Source organism: Balaenoptera physalus (genome assembly GCF_965194825.1).
Source record: "Balaenoptera physalus genome assembly, chromosome: 7".
Taxonomy (NCBI): Eukaryota; Metazoa; Chordata; class Mammalia; order Artiodactyla; family Balaenopteridae; genus Balaenoptera; species Balaenoptera physalus.
The window spans coordinates 107,498,762-107,514,246 of record NC_138886.1 but is presented as its reverse complement, the minus strand read 5'-3'; the positions used below and the strand labels follow the sequence as shown (position 1 = coordinate 107,514,246).

The 15,485-nt window shown below is 54.2% G+C and overlaps 1 protein-coding gene across 2 annotated transcripts; it reads left to right on the top strand.

The window, feature by feature from the left end:
* The first annotated feature begins 3,642 nt into the window (after positions 1–3,642).
* LGI3 (leucine rich repeat LGI family member 3) lies at positions 3,643–14,376 on the top strand. Of its 2 annotated transcripts, XM_082471283.1 has the most exons (8): positions 3,644–4,094; positions 4,972–5,043; positions 5,858–5,929; positions 6,253–6,324; positions 6,425–6,496; positions 7,152–7,321; positions 7,476–7,640; positions 9,715–14,376. In XM_082471283.1, the coding sequence occupies exons 1-8, from the start codon at positions 3,889–3,891 to the stop codon at positions 10,530–10,532; spliced, it is 1,647 nt and encodes a 548-aa protein (XP_082327409.1). In that variant the 5' UTR covers positions 3,644–3,888; the 3' UTR covers positions 10,533–14,376. The 2 variants fall into 2 exon arrangements, with proteins under 2 accessions (XP_082327410.1, XP_082327409.1); XM_082471284.1 differs by lacking the exon at positions 7,476–7,640 and having other exon boundaries at positions 3,643–4,094.
* The last annotated feature ends 1,109 nt before the right edge of the window (positions 14,377–15,485 follow it).

Here is a 15,485-nt window from a genome sequence, read left to right as displayed (position 1 = left end):
CTTTACTTAGGCCATTTCTCCTTCCTGGAAAACGCACCTTCAACGCCTCTTTACTTCTCTGAATACCACCCACCCTAAAAGGCCAGGCAAGAACCAATGACACCCCTTCTGTGCTCACCACCCCAGCCTACGGTGCCCCCTCCCTCCTCCAAGATCGCCCAGCATTCCTGATGCACTTGCATCTGCCACTTAGCAGGCACTGCTGGCCCCATCAGCTACATGGGTGTTTTTGGTTGCCTTTCTTCCCAAAAAGCCTGCCGGCCCTGGGACCAGCCCTGAGACCGTGCTTTCCTGAGGCTTCCCTCAGGGCAAGGAGCACGCATGCAGCCAACATGTAACTCTATTCAATGATAATAAGACTGTCACCAAACATGAGGGGGCTCCTGGTGAGGGGTCAGTAGTTTATTCCTTCAGTATGTCCTCAGTGCTTCACTGGCCAGCTCAGCTCTGGGACTTTGAATAAGTCATTCTGCTTTTCTTGGCTTTAGTGTGTTCATCTGCAAAATGGGTCTAATACAGCCTGTCCTGTTCCCTCTCCAAGCTGTTGTGAGGATCCAATGACATCACGATGTGAAAGTCCAATCTTCATGACTATCATCATCTACTTCACCGCCAGGGCACCTCTTCTCAGTAGCTAAGAATAGGACCCAGACAGAGACTTCCCTGGTGGTCCAGTGGTTAAGAATCCGCCTTCCAATGCAGGGGACACGGGTTCGATACCTGGTTGGGGAACTAAGATCCCACATGCCGGGCCTGCGTGCAGCAACTACTGAGCCCATGCACTCTGGAGCCCTCATGCCACAACTAGAGAGAAGCCCTCGTGCTGCACCGAAGAGCCCGCGCATCACAAGGAAAGATTCCTTCCCAACAAAAGATTCTGTATGCCACGACAAAGATCCCGCATGCCACGACGAAGATCCCGCATGCCGCAACTAAGACCTGACACAGCCAAATAAATAAATAATTTTTTTACATGGTCAGAAATTGGAACCAAAATTTGTGGATCTTTAGGGCTGGAGAGTATTCTTTAAAAAAAAAAAAGAAAAAAAAGAAAGAAAAAAAGGATAGGACCAGGGACTTCCTTGGTGGTCCAGTGGTAAAGAATCCGCCTTCTGGGGCTTCCCTGGTGGCGCAGTGGTTGAGAATCTGCCTGCCAATGGAGGGGACACGGGTTCGAGCCCTAGTCTGGGAAGATCCCACATGCCGCGGAGCAACTAGGCCTGTGAGCCACAACTACTGAGCCTGCGCGTCTGGAGCCTGTGCTCCGCAACAAGAGAGGCCGCGATAGTGAGAGGCTCGCGCACCGCGATGAAGAATGGCCCCCGCTTGCCACAACTGGAGAAAGCCCTCGCACAGAAACGAAGACCCAACACAGCCAAAAATAAAATAAATAAATAAATAATAATTAAAAATGAATATCTGCTTATAAAAAAATTATATAAAAAAATAGTAACCTATAAAAAAAAAAAAAGAAAGAATCCGCCTTCCAATGCAGGGGACGCGGGTTCGATCCCTGGTCAGGGAACTAAGATCCCACATGCCACAGGGCAACTAAGCCTGTGCCACAACTACTGAGCTCGTGCGCCTCAACTAGAGAGCCCGTGTGCTGCAAACTACAGAGCCCACGCGCTCTGGAACCAGCACACCACAATAGAGCCCACGAGCCCTGGAGCCTGTGTGCCACACTAGAGAAGAGAAAACCTGCACGCCACAAATAGAGAGAAGCCCGCGCGCCGCAACAAAGAGCCCACGCACCGTAACGAAAGATCCCGCGTGCCTCAACGACGATCCCGCGTGCTGCAACTAAGACCCAACGCAGCCAAAAATAAAAATAAATAAATAAATAATAAATAAATCTTTAAAAAAACAGAGAGAAAAGAATAGGACCCAGACTCCCCCTTTCTGTCTGTCTCTGAGTTAAACCTCTCTGAGAATGTGGGTGATGGAGAATTCTCCCCATGGCAGCCACTCCTGTTTGTGCCTCCCCTTTTCCTCCTTCCAGCCCCTCAGCCACAGGGGATGAACAAGATTCACTCTGCCCTTTGTGTGCTGGGCAGAGCCGTGCCAGGGACGGGTGGGGATGGTTGCCCAGCTGCCCCAGCCACTCTCCCCACCCCCACTGCTCGTCTTCCCACAAGCTGGCATGGGGAGGGCAGCTGGATGGGCAGTAGCAAGTGAACATCCAAGGTCAGGGGCATCCTTGGCTGGGAGAACATGGACTTAAGCTCAGACCAGAGAATCCCCTGCTAGCAGAGGCTGGGGACAGCTGGGGAAGCATCTTATACCTAGCGATCTCGGTTTCCCGGACTGATGGAAAGAGCACTGGACTGGCAGCCCAGCCACTTGACTGTACCTGTGAGCTCTTGGGACAATCAAACACCCCCTCCACACCCCTGGGAAATAACGTAGTATAGAGCAGCAGTTCTCAAACTTTTTGGCTGCAGGACCCCTTAACACTCTTAAAAAGGTAGCGAGGACCCCAAAGTGCTTTTGTTTATGTGGGTTATACCTATTGATATTTACCGTATTGATATTTACTGAGAAATTTTAAAATATGAATTAATTTAATTAAAATAGCAATAATAAACCCATTCTATGTTATAACATACATAACATACAATTTCTTAATGAGATTAACTATTTCACAAAGCAAAAATATTAGGGAGCAGAGTGTCATGGCGTTACATTTTTGGAAATTTCTTTAATTTTGTTAATTCAGTTTAATAGAAGATACCTCTGGAAAATTCCAGGGTACTTCTATAAGAGCATGAAAGTGAAAAGGGCACATAATGTCTTAACATTGTTAGGAAAACTGTTTTGACCTCAAAGACTCCCTGGAAGGTTCTCAAGGGCCTCTGGGCTCCCTGGACCGGACTTTGAAAACCCCTGGTGTAGAAGAACGGCTGTGGACTTTGGAGTTGGGCACAGTGGATTTAAATCCCTGCTCTGTCACTTTCTTCTTCGGGTACTACGGGCCTCACTTTTCTTATCTGTAGAAGGGGATTAATATCAGAGACCTCAGAAGGTTGAGGCGATTAAGTAAGTAGAGTACACAACACGTAGTAGATGTGATATCAAGCTTGGCTGCTTTCCTCTTGATGTGGGCTTCAGTTTCCTCATTTGTTAAACAAAGGGCTGGACTGGAAACATCCGAGGCCGTTTCCAGCTCCAACAGGCTGTGGCTATTTAGTGAGGAATGTTCTGGAATTCCACACATTCCCATTCCAACTCCAGTGATATTTCCCCTTTCAGCTCCCACAGACACAAAGGAACATTCTGTTTACTAGCCTGTGGAGACGTGAACACAGATACACACATGTCATTTATGACACATGACATGCCCATGAACTCTGCTTAGAGGCCGCTGAGCGCCAAGACATACGCACAGGTACACAGAGGTTCATGGATCTATACGTAGCGCAGAAACGCCTGCCCGGAGGAATATGTGCCTGTGCCCGTGCAGAGACAGGTGTGCACGCGTGCAGGATGCACAAGGAGACCTCGCACACACGCACTCACGCACAGCCACGAGCAGATGGCCCCAGAGACCGCCCGCAGGGTGTGCAGCGGCCAGGGCCGCAACCACTCCTTTCAGTGGCTACTCCCCGCCCGGGACTCCCCCCTCCGCCCAGCGCGCCCCCGCCGCCCGCCGCAGTCCGCGTACTCCCAGCCGGTCAGCCCTCGGCTCGCTCCGGGCTCCGCGCATCTCTGCATCTCTCCGAGGGCTCGGCTCGCGGGAGCGAGCAGGGGAGGGGACGGCAGCCGGCGCCCGAGGGCCCGAGGAGTCGCCCTCCGCAGCGGGCAGCTGCGGCCCTAGCTGCGGCAGCGGCTGCCTGTGGCGCCCGCGCGGGGTGGCCGAGAGCGGTGGGGCGGGAGCTCGCAGGCAGCATGGCGGGGCTGCGGGCCAGGCTGGGCTCGGGGCTCGGGCTGCTGGCGCTGTCCACGCTGGGCCTCTGCCTAATGCTGCAAGTCGGCGCCAAGAGGCCCCCCAAGATGCCCCCGTGCCCGCCCAGCTGCTCCTGCACCAGGGACACCGCCTTCTGCGTGGACTCTAAGGCAGTGCCCAGGAACCTGCCCTCCGAGGTCATCTCTCTGTGAGTGCTCTGGTCTGGGGTGGGGTGGGGTGGGAGAGCTTGAGAGCAGAGGAAGGCAAAAACCTGCTCTGGGAGTGGGTGGGGAGAACCCCTGCTCCACCTCTACAAAGTGTGGGGACCAGGAGGGCTCCAGGGCGTCCTCAGGACTGGAGATTCAAGGCATCAGCCCTGGCTGGGAGTTCTGCAGTCATGCAGGCTCAGCAGCGGTGGCTGAGAGAGCTGGTGTTTATGGCCAAGAATGAATCATCACCACCATCAGCATCAATGAGACCTACTGTGTGCAGGGCTCTGGACTTGGAGGGAGGGGGTTGTTTACATGAGCATGGGGGCCCCTGCCTGTGATGTCACACCAAGGACAGAAGGCTTCTTGTGGGGGAAGGGTGGCAGCAGGGGGAGGGGTGGAAGTGAGATACACTCCTACAGTGCCCTGGCACGGGCAGATGGCTGCCACTGGTCTCGCCAGCCACTCTGCACGGGGCCAGCCAGCCTGTCACTTGCAGCAAGCGGCCTCAGGGACTAGACGGTCTGTGTGGTCCTTGAGAGCAAGATGCTAATCCACCACCCCCATCCCAGTGCCCCATCCCTCAACAGCACCCAGCACACGGTGGGTGTCTGGATGATGGAGAAGGTGTGGGTAATGGAACCTTCTTTGGGCTGAGGTCCTTAGTGCTCAGAGAGGCAGTAGGGGAGGATGATGAGGAAGGCAGGCAGTGAGCTTGTGAGAAGGGAAAGACAGCCTCAAGTTGGGGGAGGAGCCAGGTGACATGGGGAGTTTCCAGGGCGAGGGTGTGCAGAAACCACTGCCCTGTCCACCTCCTGCCACCCCAGCAGAGTCCCTGCATACGCCCCTCAGTACTGACTCAAGTGTCCCCTGCAGGACGCTGGTGAATGCTGCCTTTTCGGAGATCCAGGATGGAGCATTTTCCCACCTGCCACTGCTGCAGTTCCTGTATGGACAGAGCCTTGCTGAAGGAGGCCGGCGAGGGGGGGGGGGGCGGGCGGGGGAAGGGGACAGATCCTGGACTGGGGAGAGGGGAGAGGTTGTGAGTAGCCTTTGGAGGTTAGGAGGCAGGCGTCCCTTACTTTCTGTCCAATGGGAGAGCCACAAACAGCGAAGCAGCGGGGAGTCAGGAGGGGTGCAGGGAGCAGCAGTTTTGGGGAAGGAAGATGGGGGTTGCCCACAAAAGCAAAGAAGCGGGTATTTGGGACCCAGTTAGGAATGGACTTTCCTCCTCTGCAGATCCCAAAGAATTGGGTGCAGTAATTTAGGCTGGTGCCAGAGGGTGGACACTGCAGGGAAGAGAGCTCATCTTAGAGACAAGTGACCCCAGGGATCAGGTTCTGAAGAAAAAGCTGGGGACTGAAAGGGAGGGAAGACGGGAGGGTCTGGAATTCTAAAAGGGGCTGTTTCTGTTTGAAGCCCCAGTTGCAGGAGAGAATACATGTGGTTATCCTCAAACTTACCATCCATCTGGGAGGGACTGGAGAGAGCTGGGGTGAGGGTGGGAGACAGAGCAGTGGGGAAGGACCCAGCTTGACAAGAGAGATCCGCCCCTGGCTGCTCTTACCCTAGGAGTAAATAGGGGCCCTGGGAGCTTCTGGGACCAGAGCAGGCTCCTGCCTGGACCTGCCGCCCAGGCTGCTCTGGGGTTCTCTGCTGGGGTCCCAAGGGTGGGAGGCATGGCCCGGGGGTGAGGCAGCCGGCTGGGGGCTGGCACGGCAGGTGTGCCATTGGAAGCTCTAATCCACCTTTGTCTCTGCAGGTTACTCAATTCCAACAAGTTTACACTGATTGGAGACAATGCCTTCACAGGACTGTCTCACCTGCAGTACCTGTGCGTGGGAAGGAAAGGGGAATTGGGAAGTGGAAGGGAGGAGGGCTGAGGGGGAGGGGGAGTGAGGAGGGCTGGGGGGAGGTGAGGGGGTGAGAGCCCTTGAATCCTCTGACTGCAGGACCCAAGCAGAATGTCATTTCATCCATCCCTCTGCCTAAACCATCCCGCCTGGATGCCCTGTCACCACAGACTTAATGTTGCCAGATTCAGAATGGAAGCCTGTCTTAGGGTCATGGGCTGGAATCTAGGTGGGGCATGAGAAGTAGCTGGTCGAGGGTCTCGGATCCTGACTGGTGGCTGAGACAAGTTCTTATTTTCTCCAGCTTCATTGAGAACAATGACATCTGGGCACTTTCCAAGTTTACCTTCAGAGGACTCAAGTCTTTGACACACCTGTGAGTACATCACACTCATACACCAGACCAAAGCCCCCTGTCTCCTGTGGCCTTTGGCTTCGGTCACGATCTTCAGATGACCCAGGGGTCTCTCTTGCAGCTCACTGGCCAACAATAACCTGCAGACACTGCCTAGAGACATCTTTCGGCCCCTGGACATCCTGAGTGACTTGTAAGGCCTGAGTCCTACTTCTTTTGACAATGGCACAGAGGGACACGTCCCTGGAGGGAGGGGTGTGGGAGCCAGAATTGGGAAGATCATAAGGTCTTGACAGGCTGGGAGGGTTTGGGTTTGGGGCGGGGAGAAGGCTAGGTTGAGTTATATATAGATTGGTAGCCTTTCAAGTTGGGGTTCTTCAAGGCATCTGTGGGCCCTCTTAAAATGCACACGAGACGTTATGTATATATGTTTTTTAAAACATGCGCTTTTAAAATCTATGTTTGATTTGAATCTACGTTAAAGTCTGATAGCATAGCCGCAGTCATTGATCAGTATTTCTACAGGAAAACAAAAGCCCTGGATTATGGAAGGTTTGGAGGAATTGGGATGCAACAGATAGTTGTGCAGGTCATACACTGCAAAAGGCACTTGGCCAAGGAGGCAAGTAGGGGATGAAACTCAGCCCCCACTCTGCTGGCCAAGCACGTGTCCACGGGGCTGCACCCACCCCAAGGGGAACATCTTCCTAACTGGCACAAAGATGCCACATGAGCAACCAACAGCAGCCTTGACAATATCTACTTCTGAAAACCTAGATGGCCTGGGTGGGCAGAGCAGCTGGGAGCCTGTCCCTCTCTGTGTCCCCTCCATTACCCTCATGATCCAGGGACCTGCGGGGCAACTCGCTCAACTGTGACTGCAAGGTGAAGTGGCTGGTGGAGTGGCTGGCACACACCAACACCACGGTGGCGCCCATCTACTGCGCCAGCCCCCCCCGCTTCCAAGAGCACAAGGTGCAGGATCTGCCGCTGCGGGAGTTCGACTGCATCACCACAGGTAGGAAGAAGGTGCTCCACCTCGGGCATCAGGCTGGGCCTCCCCAGGGAAGCTCCCAGCACCCTGCCTTGCCAGTCGAGTAACTCTTACCACCCAGAAAGCTCTTACCCTTCTCCCTAACCACCACCACCACCCCCCCGACCCATCACTGCAGATTTCGTGCTGTACCAGACCCTGTCCTTCCCAGCGGTGTCGGCCGAGCCCTTCCTTTACTCCAGTGACCTCTATTTGGCTTTGGCCCAGCCAGGAGCCAGCGCTTGCACCATCCTCAAGTGGGACTATGTTGAAAGGCAGCTTCGAGACTATGATAGAATCCCAGGTATCTGCGCCTGGCCTGGTTGCGGTAGTCCTTATGGTGGGGTGGGCTCCATTGTTCCTCTTCACTGAGTTCCTATAGGTAGAAGGATAGATGAAACATGGTCTCTGCACATAAGAACTTTCTAGTCTTTGGGGGGAGGCTGATACATACACACATAACATCCACATAATATGTAGGTGTTAGGAGGAAGATATGACCACAATGCTCTGGGAGCACAAAGGAGAGGCCTACCGTGGGCAATCAAGGAAGGCTTCCTGGTGGAGGGGATGCCTAAGCTGAATCTTGAAGGATGAGGGAGAGGGAGGAGTGATGTCCAGGATCCTGGCTTAAGTGACTGGATGGTGCCAGAGAACTAAGGAAGATATAGGAGTGGCTAGTGAGCTCAGTTTGGGATCCACTGAGTTTAAGCTGAGTCTCGAAGGCTGAGGGAGACTTAGCTAGGAGAAAAATTGTGGGAAGGGTATTCTGGCAGAGGGAACGGCATGAGCAAAGTCAAGAAGGTGTGCAGCAGCTTAGCATGTGAGAGTATGCACGTGTAAACAATTAGCAGCTCACAGGATGACAGCATAATGTTCAAGGTGGAGAGTGGCAGACGAGACCCGAGAGAGAGATGAGGACCAGACCATTGACAGGTTCTGAGCAGAGTGTATGAATCAATCCAATCTGTATTTTGGAAAATTCCCTCTGTGAGCAGTGTGGAGAGTGCTAGGCATGAAGCAAGACAGGTGGGCACACCAGGAGGGGTTCAGCTGGAGCCTGGACTGAGGCAGCAGCAGTGTGGATAGAGAGGTAGAATAAGGGGGGATTGAACTGACACAAGAGGAAATGGAAAGTTTATATTGCCCTGTATCTATGAAAGAACTTGAAGTCGTTACATAAAAAACCCTTCTCCCAAAGAAGACTCCAGGGCCAGATGGTGAATTCCATCAAATGTTTAAGGAAGAAATAATACCAATCTTACACACACTGTATTAGAAAGCAGAAGGGAGGGTTGACAGGACTTAGGGACTGGTCAGCAGTGGGTGAGGGAGAGGGCGGCAGTGTTGGGGATGGCTCCCAGGATTCAGGATGGGGTGACTGGGCAGAGCCACAAATTGAAATCAAGAACACAGGTTTGGGGGTAGATACAGAGCTCAGTCTCGGCCAGCCAGAGTTTGAGATGCTTGTGGGTGTCGGGGGAAGGAGGGTCTAAGCTGCTGCTCAGGAGCTGGGGGAGTCATCAGCATCTGGGTGCACAGACCAAGGCTGTGGAAAGGACTCAGGGCAGTGACTGCCAGAGGCTGAGGCTCAGCACAGGCTTCCCTTGGGAAACAGGTGGGGTCACGAGGAGGAGGAGGGTGGTGAAGCAGTGCTGGCAAGCAGGAGAGGAGGGGCGATGACTGGGGACACCAGGAGAGGCGAGAGTGTGTCCACACATGACTCCGGTGCCTGAGAAGGGGTCCGGGCAATCTGGTTGTGATGCAGATGTTCTCGTACATAAAAGCCCTCTCACAAGTGGGAGCTCTTGGGGGATTGTGTTTTCATACACAAGGCTCCAAGGCTCTGTTTACCTAGGCTTTGTCACCAGCTGTGGCTGTGTTCAAACTCTTTCTCCTTCCCCTGCCTGGACATTCGCCAGTGGGGTAGCTTAGGGCAAGTCACTAAGACTCCAAGCCTCAGTTACTTCCTGTGTGAAATTACAAAATAATAGGGTGTATTTCAGCATGATTCATTGAGGCAATGTGTTCACACTTAGCACAGTGACTATACACAATAAAAGTTCAATAATGGACATGACGGTTACACAATCGGTCGATATCTAGCAGCACTTACTTTGTGCTCAGTGTCAGCTTGTATTTGAACCTTGGGGTCAAGAGCAAAGGGAGGGTGATGCTGAGATTGATTATTAGCTGTGAGACAATTAGAAAGCATTGAGCACCCAGTGGATATTCAGCGGGGAGAGAATACTGTAGCAAAGACCCTTAGTCTTCGCCCACCGTTGGAAGGGACCAACACTGTTTTCTGAGGGTGTGGCGTGGGGCAGGGGCTTGCGGGCCCCCTGACGCTGCCTGACTCGCTTCCCTCCATCCTGCAGCCCCCTCTGCAGTGCACTGCAAGCCGATGGTGGTGGACAGCCAGCTGTATGTGGTGGTGGCCCAGTTGTTTGGTGGCTCTTACATTTACCACTGGGACCCCAACACCACGCGCTTCACCAGGCTGCAGGACATCGACCCTCAGCGCGTGCGCAAGCCCAATGACCTCGAGGCCTTCCGCATCGATGGCGACTGGTACTTTGCCGTGGCTGACAGCTCCAAGGCGGGGGCCACCAGCCTCTACCGCTGGCACCAGAACGGCTTCTACTCCCACCAGGCCCTGCATGCCTGGCACCGTGACACTGACCTGGAATTTGTAGACGGCGAGGGCAAGCCACGCCTGATCGTGTCCAGCAGCTCCCAGGCCCCCGTCATCTATCAGTGGAGTCGCACCCAGAAGCAGTTTGTGGCCCAGGGCGAGGTGACCCAGGTGCCTGATGCCCAGGCTGTGAAACACTTCCGCGCAGGTCGCGACAGCTACCTGTGCCTCAGCCGCTACATCGGCGACTCCAAGATCCTGCGCTGGGAGGGCACCCGCTTCTCCGAGGTGCAGGCGCTGCCCTCCAGGGGCTCGCTGGCCCTGCAGCCCTTCCTGGTGGGTGGCCGCCGCTACCTGGCGCTGGGCAGCGACTTCTCCTTCACACAGATCTACCAGTGGGATGAGGGGCGGCAGAAGTTTGTGCGGTTCCAGGAGCTGGCGGTGCAGGCCCCTCGGGCCTTCTGCTACATGCCTGCTGGGGACGCCCAGCTGCTCCTGGCCCCCAGCTTCAAGGGACAGACACTTGTGTACCGACACGTGGTGGTGGATCTCAGTGCCTAGAGGGGGTCCGAGGCCTCTGGGTTCCTCGGGCAGCACTGGAGGCTGGGTGGAGCCTCCAGGTGAGCAGCATGTTTGCCTGTGTGGACACATGTAGCCAACCTGCATACGTGCCCTCACGTACACATCCCCCCGGTGAGCATGGACCGTACCGTGGACTCTAGCCCAGGGATGCCACTTAATTTTCACTGTAATCAGCATGACGTCTTGTATACGCACCAGACAGCCCAGCCCCTGGTGCCCTCCCATATGTGGACGCTGGTTCACCCCACACCACATCTGCAGCCTCCCTTGCTCTGCTGCCTTCCACATGCTCTGGCCCAGGGAGGGGTCCTGGGGGGGCTGGAGGCTGAACCGCTCCCTCCTGTTGTTCAGCTTATCCTTCTGACCCTCTGGTCTTTCCTGTTGGTGCTCCAGGTGTCTGTTTACCTGCTCATGCTCCGCATTGCAGCCCATGGCCACGTCCTTCGTACTGCCGGGTGCGCTCACCCACGCTACCTGCCTTCTGCACGCACCCGTGGACACGGACAGACTCCCTCAGTTACACGCACACACACCTGTCTACACTCCCATCTCCACGTGCACACATGCAGATTCAGCGCTGCCTAAAGTGGGTCCCCTCCATGACCTTGCCTCTCTTCCTGGAGGGGCACAGAGTACCCGTCCTCCTCTGCTCACCCCTGGTGTGCCCACCCTGCAGCTGAAAACGATTGGAATGGTGGTGCCAACCTCTGGGCACCAGCTTGACCTCCTGGGGGCAAAGCCCCTCTGCCCGAAGCAATAACAACAGCTCCAGCAGACCCTGCCGTCTTCCCGGCGCTGTCTCAGTGCTCACTGGAGTTTCCTTCTCTGACCCTGAATCCAGCTCACTGGTGAACAGGAGACCACTCAGATGAAAGCCTTTCTGCTTTTCTTTCCTTAGCTTCCCCAGCCTCAGACCACCCCCTGGTTCAGCCCCACCATTGGGATATGGACCCTGCACTGTGTTGGCTCCTTTGGGTGCATCCAAGGGCTGGCCAAGCCAGGGATGCTGCAAGCACCTGAGGCATCTGGGCAGGTGCCAGGAGTGGAACTGGGCTGAAGAGCATCCTGGGGGCCCTGGCGTCCCTCCAAACCACAGAGGCACACCCCAGGAGCACTGCCTTTCAGTGCAAGCTGAGTGCCGCAGGGGGGAGGGAGGGAGGGTCCTGTGGGAGCAGCACCTGGCAGCCAAGCTTCTGCTGCCCTCTGCTGTACGCTGGGAATAGAGGGCTCTGAGATGTTAGGCTGGTAGGGAAGGCACAGGGCGGGGAGTCTCTTCCCTGTGCCCAGACTGTGTGGGGACCTCCAGGTAGGAGGATGCCCAGGGGCACTTGGGGACAATGCTCTGATTCACTTGCTTCAAATAAAAAGTTTCCACCTCATTGACGGCTCTCAGGTATCCAATGGTGATGGTCAGCAGCACCTGTTTCCTTAAGAACAGAGCTGTGTTGTCTGTCCCTGCTGCTTGCAGGGGGCCAGCATCAGCTTTCAGACCCCCCTCCTCCCTGCTCCCCTCCCTCTGAGGAGTGAGTAGGCACCCCAAAGTCAGCCGGTGCTGGGGTCAGGAGTTCATGGTGATGACATTCAGGTGCTGGGTGTGACTAGTCTCTATCACCTGGGGCTGACTCACGGCCAAGTGTTCCTTCTTGGAGATCACAGTCTTGGGGCCCACTGAGACTGGAGGCTGTCCCTCGGTCAGGTCAAATCCAACCAACAGGGCCAAGGACAAGCTCAGCAGGCCGTCTCCTCTCCACCCCCCTCTGCTGGACAAATATGTCATCGCTGCCACCCTCGGCCCTAGGTGTGAGATTTCAAGCAAGTGGACTGATTTCTCCAAGCTGAGCTTCTCCTTCTGTAAAGTAAATAATAAAACCTACTTTGTCCAATCCTGATCCTGCCACTTACTAGCTTGGAGGTCTCAACCATGTTCCTTCGCCTATTTGTATCTCAGTTTCCTCATCTGGAAAATGTGGATAATCATGCTACCTATGTGACAGGGTTAACGTGAGATTTGAATGCATTAGATTTATAATGTGTTAATATATGTAAGGCTTAGAATCGTGTGTCTGGCACAGAACTAAGATTTTTTATTTTTGATTGTAGGACTCTGGGAGATACCCAGGTGGCTCAGAGAAGGCTGCTTTTTGGGCGAGGAGAAGGTTGATCTCTGGGGAGACCTGCTGTCTGTGGATTAGGGTTCCTGACCTATCTTCAGTCTCAGAGGCCCTGTACCCTACATCTTACCTTTAGCCTCAGATGCCCACTCCTCACAGTAGGGAATCTCATAGGTGATGTGTTTGGGTTTCCACCTCCTAAAACCACATTCACGTGCTCTTGGCTTAGCAGGTATCTCTTGGGACCCCCCAGCCACAGTGTCCTGGGAATGCCTGTCCTGCTTTTTCAAATGGGGAATGGGCCCTCATGCTGTGCCAGGGAGAGGTTGCCAGGGAAAGAGGGTTGAGTCTCCCAGACATGTTGGCACTCTGTTGCCCAGTAGAAAGATAAACATCACTCTGACTGTCGCTCCCCCCAGGGCAACCCCCAGGGTTGGGAGACACTTCTCCCCCTGAATGCCCAGCTTTCTGCACATGGGGAATGGAGCCCACCATATGCCTGCCTGGTCACCTGCCAGAGGTGGGTCATCATATGTCCAGAGAGCTGCTTAGCAACCCACTGTAACCGGGTGACTGTGTCAACAGCTCAGGACCAATGGGCGTGAGAGGCAGAGTCCACTCACTCTGCCAAAGCCCAGGAGGGTGACCCCCTCAGCTGTCAGCCTCACGCCCCTCCATGCTCTTAGTAGCAGACCTCCGATGTTTTGTCCCTTAGATTTTTCCAAGCACAGTCATCGGGACCAAGAGTCTCCATGTGAGAGATGGTCCCAGCTGGGTTGGCTTTGGCAGAGGGGAGCTCCTCTCCAGCAAATGGGGGTAAAGTGAGGCCTGTGATGCTGAGGGCAGGTGACTCTGGAAGGCAGCGAAGGTGGGGGAGGGGAGGCAGTTCTGAAGCAGGTACCAAAGGCCCGAGGCTCACATGCACACAGGCAGCCCAGGCACCCTAACTTCTGGAGGAATGGATGTCCATTCCCTTTTCTGTACCCCCTGCTCCTCCTGAGCGTCCAGAGGGTCAGTCACATCCTTTTGCTCCAAGGAGACAAGGATACTTTTCACCTTCATTACAATGTCTGTGATCAGAGATGGATGGTGGCCGGGACCTTCCTGAGGGGATCCTAGCCCTGGGTGGTTCTTGTTACTCCAAACCAGGGTGGGAGTTAGGGCCAATGTGAGAAGGTGGTTAGGTGGGGAGAGGGAGGCATCAGGGCCTTGGGGGAGTTTCTCCTGTGGGCCAGTTTCACTGCAAGCTCTCCCACTCAGCAACACCAATAAAACTGATGATGATAATTATGACTGTATAATCAATGAGTGTTTATTTATTCCCAAGAAGCCTCCTTTCCCTCCATCATTAGCTATTCCATCCTTTCGATAGATGGTGAGTGTTAACTGTGGCTCTAATAAAAAGTAATAACTGCCCAAGTTTTCTCGTTTTTTCCCCACGCTCTGGGCAGCTCTGCTGTCACCCTCACTTCAGCCCTGCGAGGCAGAGGGGAAGCTGTGCGGGGTGGCGGGGTGGGGGATGATGCGCTCCCCATTTTCAGAGGGAGGAATGAGGCACCTAGCAGAAGAGGTACAAAGAATGCAACCCCACGTGGAAAGTTGTAGAAGCAGCAAAGTTTGCCTTCTCTTTTTTTTTTAAATTACTTTTTATTGGAGTATAGTTGATTTACAATATTGTAAGCCTTTTCTTTTGAGCCTCCCGCCTTCTTCCAGATACACACCTTCCTCCTAGAGGAGCTTTTCCATTCCCTGTCCCCTCCCAGGGCTGCCCTCAGAAGACTGATTAATCTAAGCATTTATTTATCGTTCACCATCAGGTGCCGTTAGGCAAGTTACTTTCCACCATTGAGCTTATTTCCTAAATGGTAAAAATATTAAAAAAAAAAGGATCTTTGTAAAGATCAAGTCTCTGCGCTCAAAAATGCACTACAAAATGGCAGTCGTTGATACTGTTAAGCTCTCAGGGATATCTGTGTTCTTGACTCATGGAAATAGGTGGGATTTCAAACTTTTGGGGAAGAAGACATGGGGGGCTGGGGACTCCACCCAGAATCTTTCAAATCAGCCTGCCCAGGGATGTGGGCTCTGGAAAGGTATCCCAGAGAGAAGTCAACTCCTGAAGCCCACTCTTCAACAGGGTGAGCGAGATGGGGGTGATGAGTCCCTCAGGTTCCCTCTCCTCCACATCCTCCCCACTTTCCCTCTAGGTCACCTCAGCATCTTTGAGGCGCTTACCGATCTCCCGACCTAGTGCTATAAGAGCCGGATTTACTGGCGCCCAGCCAAACCTCCTTCTAGTTCTCACCTGAGCCTCTAACGGGGGACGTCCACCCATCTCATGCCCATTCCCATTTCACAGAGGGGGAAAACGAGGCAAAAGAGGGGAGCTAGTGAAGATCTTCGAAAACTCTGGGCTCCAAATGTCCTTCGTTTCTTTCTTCCCCCGTCGCACCTTTTTTTTTTTTTTTTTTTTTTTAATTTATTTATTTTTGGCTGCATTGGGTCTTGGTTGCTGAGCGCGGACTTTCTCCAGTTGTGGCGAGTGGGGGCTACTCCTCGTTGCGGTGCGCAGTCTTCTCATTGGGGTGGCTTCTCTTGTTGCGGAGCATGGACTCTGGGCACGCGGGCTTTAGTAGTTGTGGCTCGCGGGCCCTATAGCGCAGGCTCAGTACTTGTGGCGCACGGGCTTACTTGCTCCGCGGCATGTGGGATCTTCCCGGACCAGGGCTTAGAACCCGTGTTCCCTGTATTGGCAGGCGGATTCTTAACCACTGCACCACCAGGGAAGTCCGCACCTTTTTGTTTCCGCTTCCTACCCCCA